The 21,149-nt window shown below is 36.1% G+C and overlaps 1 protein-coding gene across 3 annotated transcripts in view; it reads right to left on the bottom strand.

The window, feature by feature from the left end:
• VPS13B (vacuolar protein sorting 13 homolog B) overlaps positions 1-21,149 on the bottom strand; it is a 1,074,400-nt gene that overhangs the window by 607,943 nt on the left and 445,308 nt on the right. For all 3 annotated transcript variants that reach the window (XM_044668639.1, XM_044668631.1, XM_044668624.1), the window contains exon 21: positions 20,201-20,328. In XM_044668639.1, coding sequence (XP_044524574.1) covers positions 20,201-20,328 — 128 coding nt within the window. The remainder of the gene's footprint in view (positions 1-20,200; positions 20,329-21,149) is intronic.

Raw genomic sequence — 21,149 nt, 5'->3', positions numbered from 1 at the left:
GCAAAACCAAAAGCCAAAGCAGAGCTCTAGTTGATCCTTCCACTCTGTTCAAGGCTCAGGAACCAACTGACTCAGAATTCTAAGGCTTCTAACTGCCAGAAATTTTCAGTTGGCCCCCTGCAAGAGCAAAAGCCTCTCTTGCATCTTTTGCATTATACTATTCTCAGCAATACAAAATGATCCAAGACATCCAAAGGACTTATAATGAAAAATGCTATTCTCCAGAAAAAGAACTGATGGAATCTGAATGGAGATTGAAATATTTTTTTCTTTATTATTCTTAGATATTTTTGTTCTTCATTTTTCTTTTGTGGCAAGGATAATATGGAAATATGTTTTGTAAGACTGCATATGTATAATATACATCAAATTGCTTGTGTTCTCAAGGAGAATGGCAGGGAGAAAGGGAGAGAATCTGTAACTCAAAATTAAACAAATGTGAAAAATGTTAATTAATTGAGAAAATAATAAAAATGAAATATGAAAAATATATACTTTCTATCTCATAGTGTTGGTAAGAGGAGAAAGTATTTGGTAAATCTTAAAACATCTAATATATTAGAGTTGTGATTATCCATAATTTATTTAGCTAACTGATATCTTAATTGCCTTGTATGATAAGTATTCACAGTTAGATTCAAAGACCTCCAAGGTCCCTTTTAAAACTATGACCTTATGGATTCACCTTTACTTTTTATCTAAACTGAAACATTCCAGCAAACATCTCTATTTCTATTAAAGGCATCAGCATTCTTCCAAAACTCCCAAATTTCTAACTTTGGCAATCTTAGCATTATCCTCCAATTCTCAGTCTTCCTCAACCCAGATATATAAACATTTATGAAATCCAAACAACTCTGCCATTGTTCTAGGTGGCTCTACAGCTCTCAGGTTCTCTCCCTGGGGCCACTCCCAGGGGTCTCTGCCAGGTAGTATCAGCAGCTTCCAGTGTCCTAGGTTGGGAAGTGTCAATTACTCTACCTGCCTAGTCCACCTTATATATCTCCTTTCTGTATGGTCTTCCCCAAAGAAAATGTAAGTTCCTAGATGGCAAGGACTATCATTTATCTACTATAATTGTATCTTGCTTGGCACACTATTAAATGCTTGAAAAATTCTCCATCTGGTTATGTATAGTATCTTATGGAGCTCCACTCACCATCTCTAAAGTTTTCTAAAAGTAGCTTCTCCCTGGACAATTCTTATGTGGCCTTTCCTTTCCTCAATCAGATTGTAAATTCCATGGTGACAGGGGCTGTCTACTTTTGTATTTATATTCCTAACGCTTAGCAAAGTGCTTAACATACAGTAAGCATTTAATAAAAGCTTTTATTGAATCCATTCATTTCTCTCCAGGCTCTTCTTTGGACTCTCCAGACTCTGGACTTCACCAACCCCCAGGAGGTTGCTCCCCTTTTCCCCTGGCACATATTAGGCACTTAATAAATGTTTGATTGACTACTTTTTACATGCCCTTTTTACCAGTTAAAAGTAAGCTTCTTAAGATAACCTGCTGCTTTACTTGATGTGTGTGTGTTTTATCCTTGGTACTTAACGATGGTGATAAGTACTTAATAAATTCTTTACTTCCTTTTTACATTTATTGATTGCTCTACAACATTTACTATTGTTGATCACTTATTTCTAAGAGGTACTTTCTCTTCCCTTGGTCTTACAAACACATCTCCCCCCACCCCACCATTTGTCTAATCACTACTTTTTAATCTCCTTTGATAGCTTCTCATTCAGTCTTGGGAACTCTTCAACTTCTCTTTCCATTCTCTTTAACACTCAATTTCCATCAATCATAATCTCTGCACAGAACTATCCCACCTTAAGCTCAATATGTCCAAAACTGAGTTTATTATTTAGATGGCTGGGTGGTACAATAAACTCAGGAAAGCCCAAGTTCAAATCTGGCATTAGATACTTACTAAGTCTCTCAGCCTGGGCAAGTCACCTAACCTCCCTCAGCTTCAATTTCCTTATCAGTAAAATAATGTGGTTAGGCCTCTAAAGTCCCTTCTAGTTCTAAACCTATAATTTTATTATTTTTCTCCTTAAAACTACCTCAGGAACTTTTCTACCACAATTCTATGTCGGGGACAAGACTTCTTCCATCTCCTATCCCACAGACTAGCAAGTGACAATGGCTTCATAATCAGGCTCTTATACTGATGGCTCCTCTTGATTACTCCAAGGTAGATGCAAAACAAAAGGCACACCATCTCCATATGTCTGGTAACTGAACTTAAAGGAAGACAAGCAAGAGATCAAGGGCCCTTGACTGGGCTCCTTTACCTCTACCCATTCCTGCCCACAGTGAATTTCTCCATGTATCTCACAAGACATATCTCTAGCTGCTAAGAGGTTGAACCTCAAGGGAGGATTAGAAATTATCTAATTTCCACTTCCCTCAGTAGGAACCTCTCTAACTATTGGACAAACTTCTCAATGGTTAGTGTACTTCCATCCAGTTTCACTGATCCTGAACTCAGAATGGCCAATGTATAATAAACCCAAACTACTCCCTCAATCTGATATATTCTCAGACCTATCTACCTCAATGTAGATTCCCTATTCCACTACTCTCTATCACCCAATTCAACTCCAGATCTGCTTTTCTATTCCAATGTACCCTCTGGAATGTCTGCTTCATAATCAATACCCTTTTACTCCCTTCCTTCTTCCAGTTTAAGCCTGTTTTCTCACTCCTTTGGCTTATTAGTCCTCCCCAAGATAAGACAATCTCCTTACAAAACTGCTTCCCTTCCACTCATTCCAATAATGACTATACTCTGTTGCATACTTACCAATTCACTGGCAAAGATATCAGAATATACTTTGATATATGTTTTATTACCTCTTTCAGTCTTTAATCAATGACTCTAAAAAACCTCTATTCTTCTTAGCTTCCCAGTTTTAAATTTGGCAACCAATCCTAGTCACTATTATCTACAGAAGTCTAGGACATATTTGTCTTCTTTTCTACTGAGTTCAATGACTGGCTTAAAATCTTTCTCTCTTCCCAATTTTTATACCTCACATTAGGGTAATTCAACATACCTATTGGATGCTACATCAAAAACCTTAAAACCCCAGTCCCACAATCTACTCACTCTCCCACATTACCTCAACAACATGAAGAGATATATGCTTTTCTTTTGACCTTGACATCACCCATAAGTGTTCCATTTCCATGTTCATGAACTTGAAAATTCCTTTATCTAATCATAATCTTTTATAATTTAATCTTTCCCTTTGCCTTCTGAGCCATAACACTGTACTTTGCTCTCATTATGATCTCCCTTCCCTTCAACCCTAAGTTCTTCCAAAGCTATCATTTTTGCACTGGCTATGCTATTTTCCTGTTCCTATCTCAACTCCTTGGTGAGCAAGAAAGAAAACAACTATTAATTTATTATGTGCCAAGTACTGTGCTAAGTACTAAAGATAAAAATAAAGATAAAGATAAAAAGAAAGGTAAAAACTGTTCTTTCCCTCAAGGAGCTCACAGTTGGTAAACCAAATCTACTATATTCTCTACCCTTAATTCCCTGGGGCCCTTGTCTTATTGCTAATCATGCCTCATTAAGCACCAACACTGGCTTACTACCATCTATTATCTTTGCATGATGCTGAATACAGCTAGAAAAATGAATGAAACAATGCTGACTGGGCCCACTACTAACTTATATTCTCTAACCTCAACTAGGACCTCAATGCAGCAAGACAAGCATTCTATACTTTGATTGACACTCTATCCTACTCTCCTCACCATCTATTCTAAACTTTTTTCAACTCCCCCCTGAAGCCTCTTATCACACCATTTCCCCAATCTTCTTAGCCAAATAATTCTCCTCATACCTTAAAGAAAAAGTTGAAATTATTCACTGAGATCTTCCTCTTCTCTCCTCTCCTCTCCTCCTAACTTCACATTACTCAGACATCCTGCTCCAATATAGCTCATCCTTCATTCAGGTATCAGATGAAAATGGGGCTTTCTTGTCAAAAGTAGTATTTTTACATTCGACTTTGATCCCATCCCCTCCTGGCTTCTTTAGGAAATTGCTTCAACTATCATATTCTATTATCTTCAGTTTCTCTTTCTGTACTATTGGCTCTGTCCCTGCTATCTATAAACATGCTCAGGTCTCACCTATGTTAAAAAAAAACCCTCATTTAGCCTTCAATTCATTTGTGTCTTCCTTGACTTCATGGACAATACTCTTATCTTTCAGTATGGCACTGTAGGAACCAAATTTATCTTGCTGATCTGAATTCTAAAGATAAGTGTGACACAGCAGTAGGAGTACTGGATTTGGAGTTAAAAGGAGTTGAGTTCAAAGATAATTCAGAATGAACTTAGACCTTTGTTTGCATCCTTGATACTCATAGTCCCTGGGGGAGTTAATCCTTTCAATTTTGGGTCTCATAAGTTAGGGACCAAAATTCAGTGACTGAGTACAATCTAGCCTGCTTGCTTAATCAATTAACTTTATCTATTAGTTAGTCCCAGACACTACACCATACTTCACTTTAAACATCCCACTCCTTCACTGAACTATCTACCCAAGTAATCTTGTCATCTGTCTACCACTAAAAACATACTTTTCCTCTTCCCTGTTCCACCATTTATTGTGAACATAATAATCAAATAAAAAATATCATCACTTCTGAAAAGTGAATGTCAACTGGCTGCCCTATTTATCAATGCATAATCCCTATGACTCCTTACATCAAAAACTTACTTTCCTGTATGTATTATTTTCCATAAGAGTGAAAATTCCTTGGGAATAGGTAATGACTCTTTTTGTATTTGCATTCTAAGTACTTAACTCCTGGAAGATATCAAATGACCAATAAATATTTATTTATTGTTGTAGTAGTAGTTATTTCTATTTGAGAAAACATCACGAATAACATGATTACTCAATATGATACTTGAGCTTTCAAAATCATCATGATTGGCTGATAGCAACAGGTTTTATATAAACTTTAGAAATCAGCAAGGTAGAAAAAGCCTAGAAGAATAATAAAGGCACAGGCACAAGATATCCTGACAAAATTCTCAAAAAGGCAAAAGCATTTAGAAAGGGGAGATCACTCAGTAAGCATTTAATTGATATTTATTCTGGGTGAATCACTCACTGTCCTCCAAGATATACTTAGAAGACTGCCTAGGTTCCTTCTCAAGAATAAGTAACCTGCAATGATCCCAAAATATACACAGACCTAACAAGATATTCATACTTTCTTTTGGATAAAAATCAAGCTCAAGCATGACAACTATCACTTTCTGGTAAAATATTTATGATAATACTTCTCTTTTTGCTACTATGAAATACTCAAAACATGTGCTTCTAAAGTGGAAACATAAATATAGTAGGAGATGAGAACAATACCAGACCACATGATCTTTGAAACTTAGGAAATAAAGGAAAAGTGTGAGGAATAATCAAGTTCATATTGATCTATAGCTAAAAAAAGTTTTAAATCCAAGAACATATGAAAAAAATTATAGCCTGCCCTAAAATCTATTCAAGACTATTTGCAATATATTAAAATAATCCATTTAAAAAGTGTGGAAATCTTTTTCTATTAAAAACGTAATAGGTTGTATAGCAAGTAGGTTAATGTCTTTATGAAGACTATGACCTTCTATTACAGGAGGGGGGAACCAGTCATGGCTTTAAAAGTACCAACTTTGGCTGCAAAATTAACTTTCCAATTACTTTGGTTCCAAACACATTAAGTTATTCAAACTTCCACTAAAAGAATAATCCTTTGATGATTTTAAGTTATGATGTACTAAGTTTTATCTGATGACAACTCCAGGCTATTCAGTTCTATAATTCTATTTGTATGATCTAGGAATAATAAAACGGTTTCCAGAAAATGAAGAACTTGGGGGTTTAGATTTCAGTAATATGATCACAATATATTTTTTCTCATTGTTAAAACTTTTCAGAAATATATTTTTTAAAACTATAAATATCTATATGGTACACTGCATGAAAAACACAAATATATTTTCACCCTTTAGACTCAAATGTGTGGGGCTAGTTCAACTCTCCATTTATATAGGCAAACAAAAAAACCCTATACATGTTTATATATAATGATATATATATGTATATAAGTTCACGATTGCCAATGAAGTACATAAAATGATTATAAGACTGCAAAACAACCAAAATAAATGTGTCTATTTCTCAACAGTCAGAATTTTAGAAATAAAAGGAACTTGAGAGGTTTAATTCTATGCCTTCATATTATGTAAGGAAACTTACTAATTAAGTTACTACAGTCACATTTATAGCAGCAGAGAATATCCTATAGCACAGGTATCCTACAATGTCATCCCTTCTCAGCTTGTTATTAAGATCTTCATTCCTGAATGGAAGAGAGACAGGGAGGAGGGGAAAAAGGGATAAAAGAAGGCAGGGGAGAATGGAGGGAGGGAGGAACAAAGGGAGGCAGATGGATTCCTGCTCATTTTTCAAATTTTGTAATAACTTTATTAAAAAAAAGAAATCTTTCAATCCTTCTGATCTATTTCCTTTTTTAAAATCCTTAATTTCTGTCTTAGAATTATTCAATAAGTCCTTAATGACATTTATTTCTTCCTAGATTCCTTTCAGAAGAGTTTTATATGGGCAATAATTTTTCTACTTCTTTGATGGAGATTCTGTTTTGTCACTTGTAAGGAATTAAAATTAAGGGTTTGATTAAATATGTGAGAATTCTAAAATAATATAGTGGTCGCCGATTTAAAATATTATAGCTCAAGTCAAAATGACTTTTAATAGCTTTAATTTACAAATAGGTGGAAAGAGTGAAAGTAGAAAAATGCAAAAAGAGGGTAGAGAAGATGTCTAGCCTTTCACACTAAATATTGCTCCGGTGCTTGGCTCAGCCTGGCAGGGCTTGTTAACCCTCAACTGGAGGACTCCGAGTTCCACCTATGAGACCTCCTCCAAGAGGGGAAGGCCTCTCTGGAACTAATCTCTCTCCAGAAGACAGAAAAGGAAGGCTAGCTACTCACTTACCAAAGAAACAGTCCAAGAGCCAAGGTCCTAAGTCGAAGCCAAGGTACAAATCATAGCTCCAAGTCACCTCCTGAAGACCACTCCCAAAGATGACCTACTGAAGTCGACTTCTGAAGATGACCTCTGAAGACAACACCCAGCTGAGGAAATTCAGGACTTTTTATAGTCACGACTTGTCCCTTCCCCTCTTCACAGGGGTCAATCACAGCTTCCAAATTGCCTAGCACGCCCATGGGACAGTGTCTGTGGGATCCACTTCTCATCCTCTGAAGGTGACAACTCTTATCATAGGCCTCTGAAGGTGTCAACTTTTTAATCAAAGGATTCACAAGTTTCTGATTAAAAGATTGGAGCTCTCCAAGTAAGTGACTTGTGAATTCACTTATTTGACAACAAAGTGTTAACTCAAAATAGACAAAGAGAATAAAGAATTCTCTTTCACAATCCCCGCCATGATTCTTTGGAACACTAGTTTCCCCAATGAATCATTTAACATAACTGGCTTATACTTCTAAAGATCTTCTAGCTACAGATGCATACCATATTGCACTTTCTAAGATGAAACTAAAATAGTTAGAGATAAGAGGGGAAATAAGAGAGAAAGAGAGCAAAAACAATGTTTGCTAGGTGCATTGACAAAAAGTCAATTAGAGGGCAGTCCCCTTTGGCATAAGAGTTTACCTTCAGAATAAATGTGTTCAACCCCTTTAGTTCAATCAATTACACCACAAAGTTCATTCTGGATCTTCTGATGCAGTGGAGGTTTCTTTATGGCACTTTCTCTGAACAGTTCATTTTCTTAATTTAAGGAGTTAGTGAGCTTCTTTTTCTGAAATTTTTCTCAAAAAAGTTTAAAGCTTGGATTTTATGAGAACTATACAACTGCCCCTGAGGAGGATGTTGACCAACACCCAGATCAACTCAGGATACATGGTTGAGTTATGAGGTAGATGAGTTTCTATAGCCACTGAAGGTTATGGATACTTGTCACAAGTTCTCCAGATCTAGCCAATCTTTCAACCTTGGCTGAGATATTTTTTAACAAAGTCTATTACTGCCATCATTTCAAAATTTAACAGGAGATCTGAAAAAAACCTCTGTACTGCTGATGAAAATCTTGTGGGTCAAAAATGTCACCAAGAATCTAGATCATTCTGGTGGATGGGTAGAGTAAGCTGAAGAGTTACAAATATAAAAACCATCCAGAAGCTACTAGGCTTCCTGGAGAATGCTACCTCTCAGAGGATATTCAGGGGTAACACTTACCCTAGGAAAACCTTTCCACCTCTCAGATGAGATTATAACCCAATACAGTGTAATCAACCCCCTTGGAAAACCTCCCTCCTCTGGCATGAGGCTATAACAGCCATAAAAGGCATGTCTTTATATGTCACCTCCATTGCAATGTGGAGGCGAAGACTACAATAGTGAAAATCACTTCAGATGTCTCATCCATTACATTTATATAAATTTGGAGGTGGGGAATATAATAGTGCTACAGCACTTCACTTCAGCTACTAAATGGACCCTTTACCTCTTGTTACAAAAAACTCAAAGGTAGACAAATGGTCAGTGGTGCTCCTGGATATCTAAAAATCATTTCTGAAGGTCCCTTAAAATCAATTTAAATTTTTAGGTCATTAAATTCTCCAAAGGTTGGTAAGCAGTTTGATGTAATCTATCCATCATCATGTATGTGACAATTAACAAAGGCACAAAGGAAAAAAAAAAGGCAGTATAGGCAACATGTGACCTTGATGCATCTGGTGACAAACCCAACATCCATAAGGACCTATGGCTTTGCCATGGAAAAGGGTTTGTGCAACTAGGCTATGGGTTTTTATAATGATATTTTCTCCAGTCCGGTCATACTGGGAGGTACAAATAAAGATAGTAAAATGGTACAAATAAAACAGTGTAACATAACATATAGCTAATAGTCAAAACATAGTAACTTAAAGTGACAGAATATACTAGATTAAATCAAAACATGAACTTAAACAAAATTAAATCTTAAAATAATCAGAAAATACAATATATGTGACAGGATATAGGCCCTGAATTAAAGAGGCCTTGTTTCCCATTCTGATGCCTACATTACAGAGACTTCTTTACTATTTGGAGGGGAACAAACTGGAACAGTTAACATTGTAAGGATGGGATTTGTGCAAGAGGGATGGGACAAAAGGAGCCAGAGACAGTTAGTGACAGTTACTGACAGTGGAGAACAGAGAGAATTCTGGGAAGTTCTCTGAAGGAGGGGGAGAAGCAGGAGGACATTCCAGCTCGAATCCAGTCCTGAGGGCTTCCTGAGGATCTTTCTTTGGACACTGAAACCCTGAATCCCTGGTCAAAGATTACATTGCATCTCACCTAGCAAGAGTTCAACCACTGAGTAATCTAAGTGTTTGGACTCCATTTTGGGAGCGATCTCTTAGTCTCCTTCCTCCATTACCCAACCTTTCTGAGAGACCCCCTTTCAGTCAAAACTTATGATTAAAGAAAAGGATAGAAACTGAAACAGAAGGAGAAGGGGTGGGGGAAGAAGCTTGGGAATGGGAACCTCAAAGGTTACCTCCTGAGTGGCAGACCCCACAGAAATAGAGAAGAGGGCACCCCAAAATCCCTCTTCCCTTCACCCCTTTCCCTAACCCCTGAATTGCAAATAATAATAGCCACTCATTAGTCAGATAGCATTCTGGAGTGCCTGAGAGACGAAGAGGGGGAGGGGAACCACAGCTTGGTCTGGCTACCTCCATTTTGGAGCCAGATCACCTGCTGTGAAGTTGACTGACCTTGGGGGAGGCTTGTGTGAACCCTGCCCTCATTCAGAATCAGATTAGGGTACCACATACCTCATCCTATAGGGAAGCCTTACCCCTAATTCCTGTGAGGCAACATGACCATCCAGGTCACCCATTTTCAGGGTGACACCCCGTCGAAGTCTCTTGTGTATATTCGGTGGGTGGGGAGAGCTGGAAGAGAGTCTCACCATATAGACTCTCTCTCTCCCCTCTATCATAACATTTGGGAACTGGCTCTTTTTATTATTAAAACATCAATAAACAATGGAGTCTGAAAAGGTTAAAAAATTCACCTCCAGACTCTTTAAGGTTCCTTCCCCTCCTGAGTATCATCATCCATCTCGAGTCCTTTGGTCACACTTCTGGGGTTCCCCATAACTTCACTGGGAATAGTGTGGACAAACTCCATATTGGTTATGTTGCAGAGATGGGGCAGGCCAAAATGGCAAGGGGTGTAGGAAGATGAGTCTCTCCCCTGAATCTCAGGATTATTCAAACTAACAGAAGTTTCTGATTAAGAGTAGAGATCTCCAAGTAAATGACTTGTGAACTCTCTTACTTAATAACAAAGTGTTAACTCAAAATAGACAAAGAGAATAAAGAATTCCATTTCACATACTGAATGATGAATATGGATCATTACTGATGATTATAAAGTGTTTCAAGAAGGTGGGTTAAATATCTGCATCATATCTAAGGCTCAGGGATAAAACAAACAAACAAACAAACAAAAAACCTGAATATCACTATTTAGTGAACCATTAGCTAGATTTCGATTTTAATACTATAATGATGACATAATCAATCTACAAGTCAACTAAAAAAGAAGCTGGCTTTTTTTTATCTAGGTTTTCTATTGTCAATTGGAATGGCAGCCAGGTAAAAGAACTGGTACTTTCAGTTCTGTTTTGTAAGTGAAAATCTTTGGCTTACATACATAGTTCCTTCTTGTTTGGTACCTTACTTCAGTCTATTCAGTTTTATTTCTAGCCTATACCATTGTATTGGTTCAATAACACTAAGAAGATAGATGTCTCTATGTGTCTGTATACGTGTATATATATATGTGTGTGTGTGTGTATGCATATGTATATGCATGAATGCACATGCTTTGCTTGTCATTAAAATAAAGAAATCATTAAGAATTCCATATGATACTTGGAATGTGTTGAATCTGAAAAATTTCATGATGATATAAGATAAAATAATACTGGCATCTAAATGCTTCAGAACATCTACCATGACTGTATAAATAAAAGAAAAAATGCATATCTTACCTAATATTATTCCTTAAAAAACATGCTGAGAAATAAGTTTGATTGTTAGAGATATCAACAAGATCATGGAAGGATCTTTTTTGCTCTTTTTTTAATTTAATTTTTTTTCACTTCTGATATCAAATTTTTTTATTTCCATATAAATTTTTGTAAATACATAATCATATAAAACAAAAACCCAAATACACAGGAGAAAAATTATATGTTTTCATCTGCATTCTGACTCCAACAGTTCTTCCTCTGGAGATGGGTAGCATTCTTTATCATAAATCCCTGAGAATTGTACTGGATCACTGTACTGAATGATATTTTAAAAAAAAAATCCTGAAGGAAGTTAGTGAGAGGGGATAGCCCCGACTTATGATTTCATTAATATAAGAAACTCCAACTATTTGAAATCCTTTCATAGATAAGAACTGAAATTCATCTCTAACTTATATAGCCTTACAAAGCTGCCTGTGACTCTTAGAGATTATGATGTAATATATAGTTACAAAGTTATTATGTATAAGAAGAAAGATTGGAATACAGATCTACTTGACTCAATGGACTGATCATTTTTGCTATGTCATATTGCTTTTTTATTACTCTCTGGAATATTTTAAAATATTATTAAACATCCTAAAATAAACAAACCTAATTAGCAATTTAAAAATTAAATTACAGTAGTGAGTTTAAATACTGTATAGGTTAAAAATATATACTAGTATAAAAATATGCTAACCAAGGCATTTCTTTAATTTATCCTGAGTCAAAAACCTCTAACAATCATTTTTAGGTAGCCCAATACTTGAAATCTCTCTTCTTCCTTATCTCTTTGCATTTTTCAAAGCCAACCCCTGAAAAATGTCTTGGGCAAACAAGGTAATTTCTAGGTTGATGAGCGTTTTGGTCTCCAGGTAGTGATGAGAGCAAAATATGTTTCTTTGCTTACAAATTCAGAATTATGTCTTTTTTTTTTATCATACCCTCAATAATTCTGTTAAAGAGACTAATGTGTTTGCCTTTCTTCCAGTTTTTATTTAAACAAAGTCTTTTCAGAAGTATAATATTTTAATTGTGGAATAAAGTTGATTGAAAGGAATTTCTGTGAAATTAGTGAAAAATAATCTTTTAGTTAGTGAGACCTTTGATCACCCCAACACATACTACATAGATAGTCAACTATAGCATTAGTTCCTTTACTTAAATGTAGGCCTAGTTTTAGCAGGAGTACAAGTCAATTAATTTTTTAAAATAGCATTTGCGTATTATACAACCTTTCAATCACATTAAGAGTTCCTGATAGAACAGTGTGGGAAAATTCAAGAAGAATATGGCTGATGTGGGCAGGGAAATAAAGAGGTGGGAATTATCAGGTAGGAAGTCAGTCAATAAGCATTTATTAAGGATTTACTATATTCCAGGTACTGTGCTAAATGCCTGGGATGGATACACACACACACACACACACACACACACACACACACACACACACACACACACAGGGGTAGGGTGAAATAGTTTCTGTTTTCTATGTGTATATTCAAATGAGGTTCTTCCCCAAAACAGGTAAATAAAGATACCCAGAGGATATATTCAAAATACATGAAGGCAAACTGAAAATCACAGTTGGGGGACTGGGAAAAGCCTCCTGCAGAAAGTGAGATTTGAGCTGAGTCTTGAAGGTAAACAGGGAAATAAAGAGGCAGAGATGAGGGGATAATATTCCAGGCATGAGGACACACTACAAAAGCACAGAGATGGGAAATGGCAAGTCAATTCTAAGGAACTAAAAGTAAGCCAGAGCAGTTTGATTGTATATGTGAAGAGAAAAGCCAGTGCTCAGAGGGCTGAAAATGTAAAAAGATGTCAAGTTATAAAGGGCTTGAAATGCCCGATGGAGGTCTTTATATTGGATCCCAGAGTTAATATGAAACCACCAGAGCTCCTTGGGTAAGAAGGTGACACAGTCAGACCTGTGCTTTAAAAAAATAAACTGACCTTGGCAGCTGAATGTGAGATGGACAGAGTAGTGTTGTGAGGAAGATTATTATTTAGTTATTAGCTTAGTATTAGTATTAGGCCTAGCAGGAAGGGCTGGAGAATTCCAAGATGGAATGGGGAAGCAGGAAGTGGCTCTTGCTCTCTGAGAGAGACACCATGGTGGTTGGGGCAAGTTGCAACTGACTTTAGGAGACACCAGATTGCCAGCGATCCTGTGGAAAGACGGTCACCTACTTGTGGGAGATTTTGGTAGAGACTGCTAATCTCAAGCTGAGTTGCAGGCCAACTTGGGCTGGGTCAGCTCCATGAATCTACCCACCTGGAAGAGTATAGCCGGTGGTCCTGGAGGAGCAGAAACACCACTGGAGAGAAGCTGGACACTATTGTGAGGATATCCACTTCAATCCTGCTTTTCCCTGAGCCCTGTCTTGATTAGGTCTCAGTTAGTGTAAATAAGTCCCTTCCCTGACCCTGGGGTTTGCCCCTAGTCTGAAGAGTGTAGTAACCCCCATTCCCATCCTTATTCTTAGTTGTTCCTGATTAAAAATGTTATAAAACTCTTGCTTTTACTTGCTGGTTTCGATAGACCTAGACTAGATACTGCATGCCACTTCAGTAGCAGTCACCTCCTTGGCAGTAAAACCTGGTCTCCCAACCTTGTTTGGTCCTGTCCATCTGTCATTCCTGTCTCCTTCACCCCATTGTGAACCCACAGATAATTTAGTTAACTTCCCTGGTAATCCTCCATTACAGTAGGGAAAGACTAGTAAGGGAAATTAAGAAATTGATTGCAGTGGTCCAATGAAGAAATGAAGTGAGAGAGAAAAGAAACAAGGGAAAACAAGGCCAACTTGGGCTGGGTCAGCTCCATGAATCTACCCACCTGGAAGAGTATAGCAGGTGGTCCTGGAGGAGCAGAAACACCACTGGAGAGAAGATGGACACTATTGTGAGGATATCCACTTCAATCCTGCTTTAAGGATTGAAGGAAATTAAGGAAATGCATGGGAGAGTGAATGTCCAGAAAGATGCAGACCTAGCATACACATAATGCCACTAATATATAATGATCTGGTAAGTTCACCTTGGTTTCAAGTGTGTGGATAGAAAGGAACTTCAAAATATATTTAACACCTTCAACATTCTACAAAAGTATAATATAATGCTTCAAATGAATTTCTAATTACTCACTAGATATCTTAATATAGATGTCCTACCTTTACTACTTGTTCAGCATGAATAAAAAGGCATTTATTTTCTTGAACCTCTTCTACTTCAAGACCTTCTCATCATTGCCAAATATACAACCATTCTTTCATACACTCTCCTTAGTGTGACTTCACATTCATCTTTAAAGTCTCCCTTCCTTTTGTAATATAGAAAATCATACTGCCATATTTTAATGGGGCAAGTGTAACATAGACTTTCCTTTTGCTTCTTCCCACATCCAGTTAGCTAATATGTCTAGGCAACTCTTATCCATTGCCTCTTAACAGGTTCTTCAATTGACTCTTCTCCATTTCAACTTATAACGAACATATTGCCAGATTCGTTTTCCTAATCCATGAATCTGATTGTGTCACTCTATTACTGAGTCATATTCAATAGTTCTAATATTTAATATCCTTCAAAATCTGACTATTACAAATCTTTTCAACATAAACTCAAAATATTTCTGGCCTTTTTCTTTATGCTCTAGTCAAAGGAGGTAACTTGTTATTCCTTAAATAAATTCCACAAGGTCATAATATTTTTGGGGTGGTGTGGGGAGGGTAGAGAGGTAGGGAATAGGGAGACATTACTATGATTTCATTAGCATTGTGAATCTTTGGTGTGGAAATTCACACCCTTCAAAGATGTAGATCTGTAACTCCATCTATGACATATGTTCTTACAAATTCCCTGGAACACTCAGAAGTTACGACTTGCCTGCATTCACATTTAGTATTCATAGGAGGAAAGATTGAAAACCAAGACTTCCAGGCTTAGTCGTTAATCTATGCCATACTGCTTCTCTATTACTCTGTACCCTTACTAATACTTTTCCCTGTACCTAGAATGCCCTCTTCCTGCCATACCCAATTTCCACCTGTTTATATCCTATCCTTTTTATTGATGCCAAATGCTACCCTTTCAGTCTAGGTAGAAGTGATCTCTAAATAAAAGGTTAAAGCTAGAAAGTGTGGGAAGCCAATAAGAGAATAGATAAAAATCTGAGACTCCTCTTTTGACCCTTTTTGTGATCCTAGTGATTTCTTGTTGAAAAGTACTGTGGCCTTATTGAAAAGCTTTAAGTTCCTATCAAACCTGAATTTAAAGGGTTAACACTGTTAACACAGCAAGGAATGCTGCTGTCAAGGCCAAAATCTTAGCAGGGGCAATTCGACCCTGAGAGGGATACTCCCCAACTTGGTTTTCTGGTAAGAACCTAGTCAAAATTCAGCCTTGGCCTTGGTCTAAAGCCAATGTTTTGTGTTTTGATATGACATAATTTGTAACTTCTGCACATCTGCAAAGTTTTGGCCGGGGGGGGGGGGAGTTTGTGTGAAATGAGTCTTGAAATATATATAATAAACTCCATGCTCCTGGAGCCATAGCTGGAAGCATGAGGTAAAAGATCTTCTTGTCCCATTATTTCCTTATCAACTAAACTGTTCTTATCAGATTATCTGAGATGATAAAAGATAAAAGAAAGGACTTTAGAAATCATCTTCCCCAATTCCCTAATTTTACAAATGAGAAAGCTAAAATCCCGAGAAGATAAATGACATAGCTAGTTAAGTGTCAAACCTAGAATTCAAAACAAGGTCTTTTGTTCTTCCTAGCATGTTTCTTTTTTCCATACTACTTGTATAGATTTAGTGTTATATTATACCTAAGTCCCCCTAGATACTAATATATTGTACTCTTATTTTGTACTGAGGCTTTGAAATTGTACATATATGCAAACATACATGTATATGTATATATGCATGTATTTTATACACACATTTGTATGTCTCTCAGTACCTAAGACTGTACTTAATGTAAAAGGCATGTGCTCAACAGGTTCAATAAATGAATGACCATATGCCTCACATTTAGCAATGAATTATTATTTCTAAGACATGTTTTATATTTATTTAATATTTAATAAACACCTCCACAGTAAATATTTGTGGATTCAATTCAACAAGCATGTACTGGATACCTACTATAAGCCACATACTATGCCAATGGTTGTAAATACAAAGACAAAATGAAACTGCCTATTGGACATCTCCCTCAAAAAACTAGAACTCTACAGAGGGAAAACATAATGCACGATATAGGTATATACAACATTTATATGGAGGAAATACAAAGGAAAATTTTTGGAGACGGAAGGGTCGAAAAGACCAAAAACTGGGGAATGAACATCTCAGTGAAGAAAATGAGACAGATTCAAAAGATATTCTGGAGGAAGAAGTGGCAAGTATTGACAAATGAAGAGAGGGATGAAAAAGAAGAAAGAAATAATGTTTTGAAATTGTGACCCTGCTTGTCTAGAAAAATGGTAGAACCCTCAAAAGAAGAGGAAAATTAGAGAGGTATATATTTGGAGAGAAAAATAATTACATTATGGACATGTTGATTTTGACCCATTTATAGTTATTGTTCAATCTTTAAGTTTTAGTTGTGTCTAATTCTTGGTGACCCCATCCGAAGTTTTCTTAGCCAAGATACTGGAACAGTTTGCCATTTCTTCCTCTAGCTCATTTTACATATGAGGAAACTAAGGCAAAGTGATTTGCCCAGGGTCACACATCTAGTAAGAGTCAGAGGCCAGATCTGAACCCAGGAAGAATAAGTCTTCCTGACTCCAGGCCAAGAACTCTTGTCTACTATGCCACCTAGCTCCTGGACATCTAGCTGGAAATGTCCAAAAGACTGATGGTGACACAGGAGCTCAGTAAAGAGATTAGATAATAGATCTGGAAGTAATCTGCATAAAGATAATAAATCAATCCTTGAGAGATGATAAGAGTACTAAAAAAGGGCAGTAAGTAACAACCCTTTTACCTTTCAAGAGTCAATAGAGACAAAGTTCTCTATTGGAACTATTTTGCAGTTTTAAAAAATAAAATAACACATTTAAGTTTGAATTATGTCTAATAAGGGGAAAACCCCAAAGGAAAAGTATCCTTTTATAAAGGAAAGATGATATTTCCCTCCAAAAATTTTTGTAAATATTCTCTTCATCATTATGTCATTATGACACTTAATACTTGGTATTTAAGTTCAGCAACAAAGAATTTGCTTCCAAGATGGTAAAATTACCTGGTTCTTTTATTAGCATTTTATAAGATGATACAATAGCTTCTTGCAACAGTTAGTCACAAGTTCCTGCTGTGAATATTAAGTTTCTTAGGTTGTTGATATCCTTTGTTTGGTCTTTTAATCCCTTACCTTCTGTCTTACTAGTAATTCTAGGAAGAGCAAGGGCCAGGTGCATGGGGTTAAGTGATTTGTCAAGGATCACATAACTAGAAAGTGTGTGAGGACATATTTGAAACCAAATCCTTCTGTCTCCAGATCTTATTTTCTATCCATTGTACTCCTTAGTTGCCTCTGTTGATAAAGTTGAAGAGAACACAAACCTTATGTAACTTCCCTAGAAACAGGTTGCTTCAAAGAATTAGTAAGAAAAATGAAAATAACATTTGGAAAGTTTCTCATCATATCCTACAAACAGGAAAACATGACAAAAGGTGAAAATAATTAATGTTATAGACATTGTTGGAAAATAAGCATAATGATACTTTGTGAATTATTCCAAAGTAATTTGGAATTATGCTAAAAAGGGGGCTATAATGTCCATACTTAATAGCTCAGAGATATAGTGGCAAGACAAAAGTCAAGATGAGTCATGATGGCTCAGGACTCAGAAGATGACATTGGCTTATTTAATATTTAACCAAGCTTTAACGCACGCCTCAATACCTGCTTCTACTTCATGGCCACTGGGACAAATTGTTCTCATCCACACCCCTTTCCAACTGGGGAAATCTTCATGTAACTAGGATAGACCCCACCTTAACTCACGAATGGGTTTGAGGCCTTTTGTTCCCTCAGCCTGGTTTGACTCACGTGTCAAGATGGTTTAGCAGGGTATGGCTGCTCTATATGCACATGCAAGAGCTTCTTAGAGCTACAGGAGAGAATGGGATGGCAGTTAGGCCCCAAAGCCCTGAAAAGGGCTCAGCAAGCCTTCACTCCAGAGGTACTTGAGTAAGGTGTAATCATTGCTTTGCTGGTCTGAACTTCCAAATATCCTGACCCCACTTCAGGTCTGAGTAACATCACTGATACTTAATTGGAGCTCATAGACTGTTTTTGGCCCCAACCCCTCTCAGACTGTATGTCCAGAGGGACATTACTATGCTTGGACTGAGGGCTTAAGCCTCAAACTCAATCCAGGAACAAAACCACAGAGCTGCTACTCAGAGAGACCCTGGATCCATAACCATATTTTGGCCTAATACATGATCATAATTCCCTGAAGTACAGGTAGCAAGGGCCAGTAATGATATATTTGGCTAGCATCTTGAAAACCTAATCAAAAAAGAGGAAGGGGCAGAAAACTGCCCAAGTATATGTATCAAGCTAGATACAAGAAAGAATAACAACATATTAGGGGGAAAAAAACAGCAACAACAGAATTTCACAGGAGAAGAACACAAGAAAGGAGCCATCAATGAACATTGTGATTTGGATGTCTATATAGAACATTAGGATGTTACTGCTATCTAGTCACATATATGAAATTATTTTGAGAATACAGTGGACTATAAGTTCTATTATAAGTCAAGAGTATGATATAACATCCAAAAAGCTAATTTAATCTTCATTGAGAAGCAGAGTGTCCATGTCTATGGTGGTAATAAACCTGTTGTACTCTACCCCTAGTCATCCCATATCTGGAGTACTGTATTCAATTTTGTTTACTTCTTTTTATGTATTTTTCTTAATTATTTTAATTATTTTTATTTTAATAACAAATTTTCCAAAGTTATATGACCCAAATTGCTTCCTTCCCTTCTTCCCTGCCCCCTTCTGGAGCTGGCAAGCAATCCAATCTGGATGTATTATCATGTATTATCATGCAAAACATTTCTATATTATTCATTTTTGTAAGTGAATAGTCTTATAAAACAAAAACCCCAAAACATATACCTAAATAAGCAAGTGATAAATATCAGATATTTCCAAATGTTGAATAGGGCACCTCAGGAGGCATAATTTTCCCTCAATAGAGGTTTTTAAACAAAGGCTAGATGACAATCTGGAATTGTTGCAGAAGGGACATTTTTTCAGGTGCAAATTGGCCTCTGAGGGTCCTTTCAATACTTCAATGCTATGAAATACACACTTTAAAAATTTTGAATTTAAACAATGAAAATAATTTCTTATCTCAATAATAATCCTAAATTCTATACTATTCATCTTTAATATTTCTAATCTTTAAGATTATATAAACAATATATAGATGTGATTAATCATGTAAATTATTTTGATTATTTTATTTATAACAAGCATAAAACATATATATATGTATGTGTGTGTGTATATGTATGTGTATATATATATATATGTATTATATATATATATACACACACACATTCAAAAAGTAAAATTTATTCAAGTTTGTTAGAGGGTTCCATTCAACTCCAACAAGGAATTAAATTATCATTCTCCAAATAAAGAAACAATACATTCGTGTGAATTCAAGATAAAATTTCTAAAACAGACATTAAAAGTGTTGAAATCTAGAAATGGGTAAAGATAAGGTCTAGACCTATGATGCCATTTTTATAGGGAACTTTCAGCTGAGGAATTTTCCTATACTAATGAAGGTCAGCACATTCTCAGAAACTGAGAGTGCCTTGCAACATGAGAAGTGAGATATCTTGTTCAGGGTCACACAGAGCCACTCTGTGACATAAGGTAGAACTCAAGCAGTCTAACTCCATGGACTGCAGTCCTTCTCACTAATTCTGTCTCCAGAAAAATGACATGAAAATGGAAAATATATGACATTTCTCCCTCCCTGTTACTTTACCTGTAGTGTAAGTCGCTTTACTGCATTCCATACTATCCCAATAAACTCTTTCATTCTCTCCTCAGGACTTCTGCAGGTTTCACTTGCACTCATCACAGCTTTCACAGGTACTGACAATGGTCGTGATTCTAAGGAAAAGAAAGAATATTTGCCTGAAATGTTTTGTGAGGTCTTAGATACATGTAGGGTTTTTTTTAAATATCAAAATTGCTTTCTAAAAACAGTGAAATTCAGTATTTTATAATCTAAAATGGCTAATATTAGCAAATGCTAGGTCTTTTTAAAAAAATTCTTTATTTTATTTTAATAATAAATTTCCATATAAGTTTTCCAAAGTTGACAAGCAATTCAATCTAGGTTATGTATATATTTTCATGCAAAACTCATTTCCATATTATTCATTTTTATAAGTGGGTAATCTTATAAAACCAAAACCCCAAACCATATACCCAAGTAAACAAGTGATAAATCATGTTTTCATATGCATTTCTACTCCAACAGTTCTTTCTCCAGAGGTGGATAGCATTCTTTTTCATAAGTTCTTCAGAATTGTTCTGGATCATTGGAATAATTCAAGCTCTAATTTTGTGTTTGTTAAAAACAGAAAAAAAAACATAAAAAAATTCTCAGATCTAAGGATAATTCATGAGAAGTACTCTTTCTTGGTAATTACCTCAGATGAAGAAAAAAAATTAACCCACATGGCCTATATCTAACATAGCAGACACCAGAATTAACTGAGAGTCACATTTTAGCAAAACATTTCAATCAAGTGTTTGACACCAGTACTTTTTATTCCTTTCATTTTTCAGAGTTGACCTAAAACCTGGTAGCAATTATAGAAATAGTCAGTATGTCAACAAAAAGTAATTCTTGTTCTGAAGGTTCAGGTAATGATGTCAATGGTTAATTAGTATCAGTAAGCAGGTATAATCCTATGTCATCAAAT

This window comes from Gracilinanus agilis, chromosome 1 (genome assembly GCF_016433145.1).
Source record: "Gracilinanus agilis isolate LMUSP501 chromosome 1, AgileGrace, whole genome shotgun sequence".
Lineage (NCBI taxonomy): Eukaryota > Metazoa > Chordata > Mammalia > Didelphimorphia > Didelphidae > Gracilinanus > Gracilinanus agilis.
This window is presented reverse-complemented; position numbering and strand designations above follow the sequence as displayed.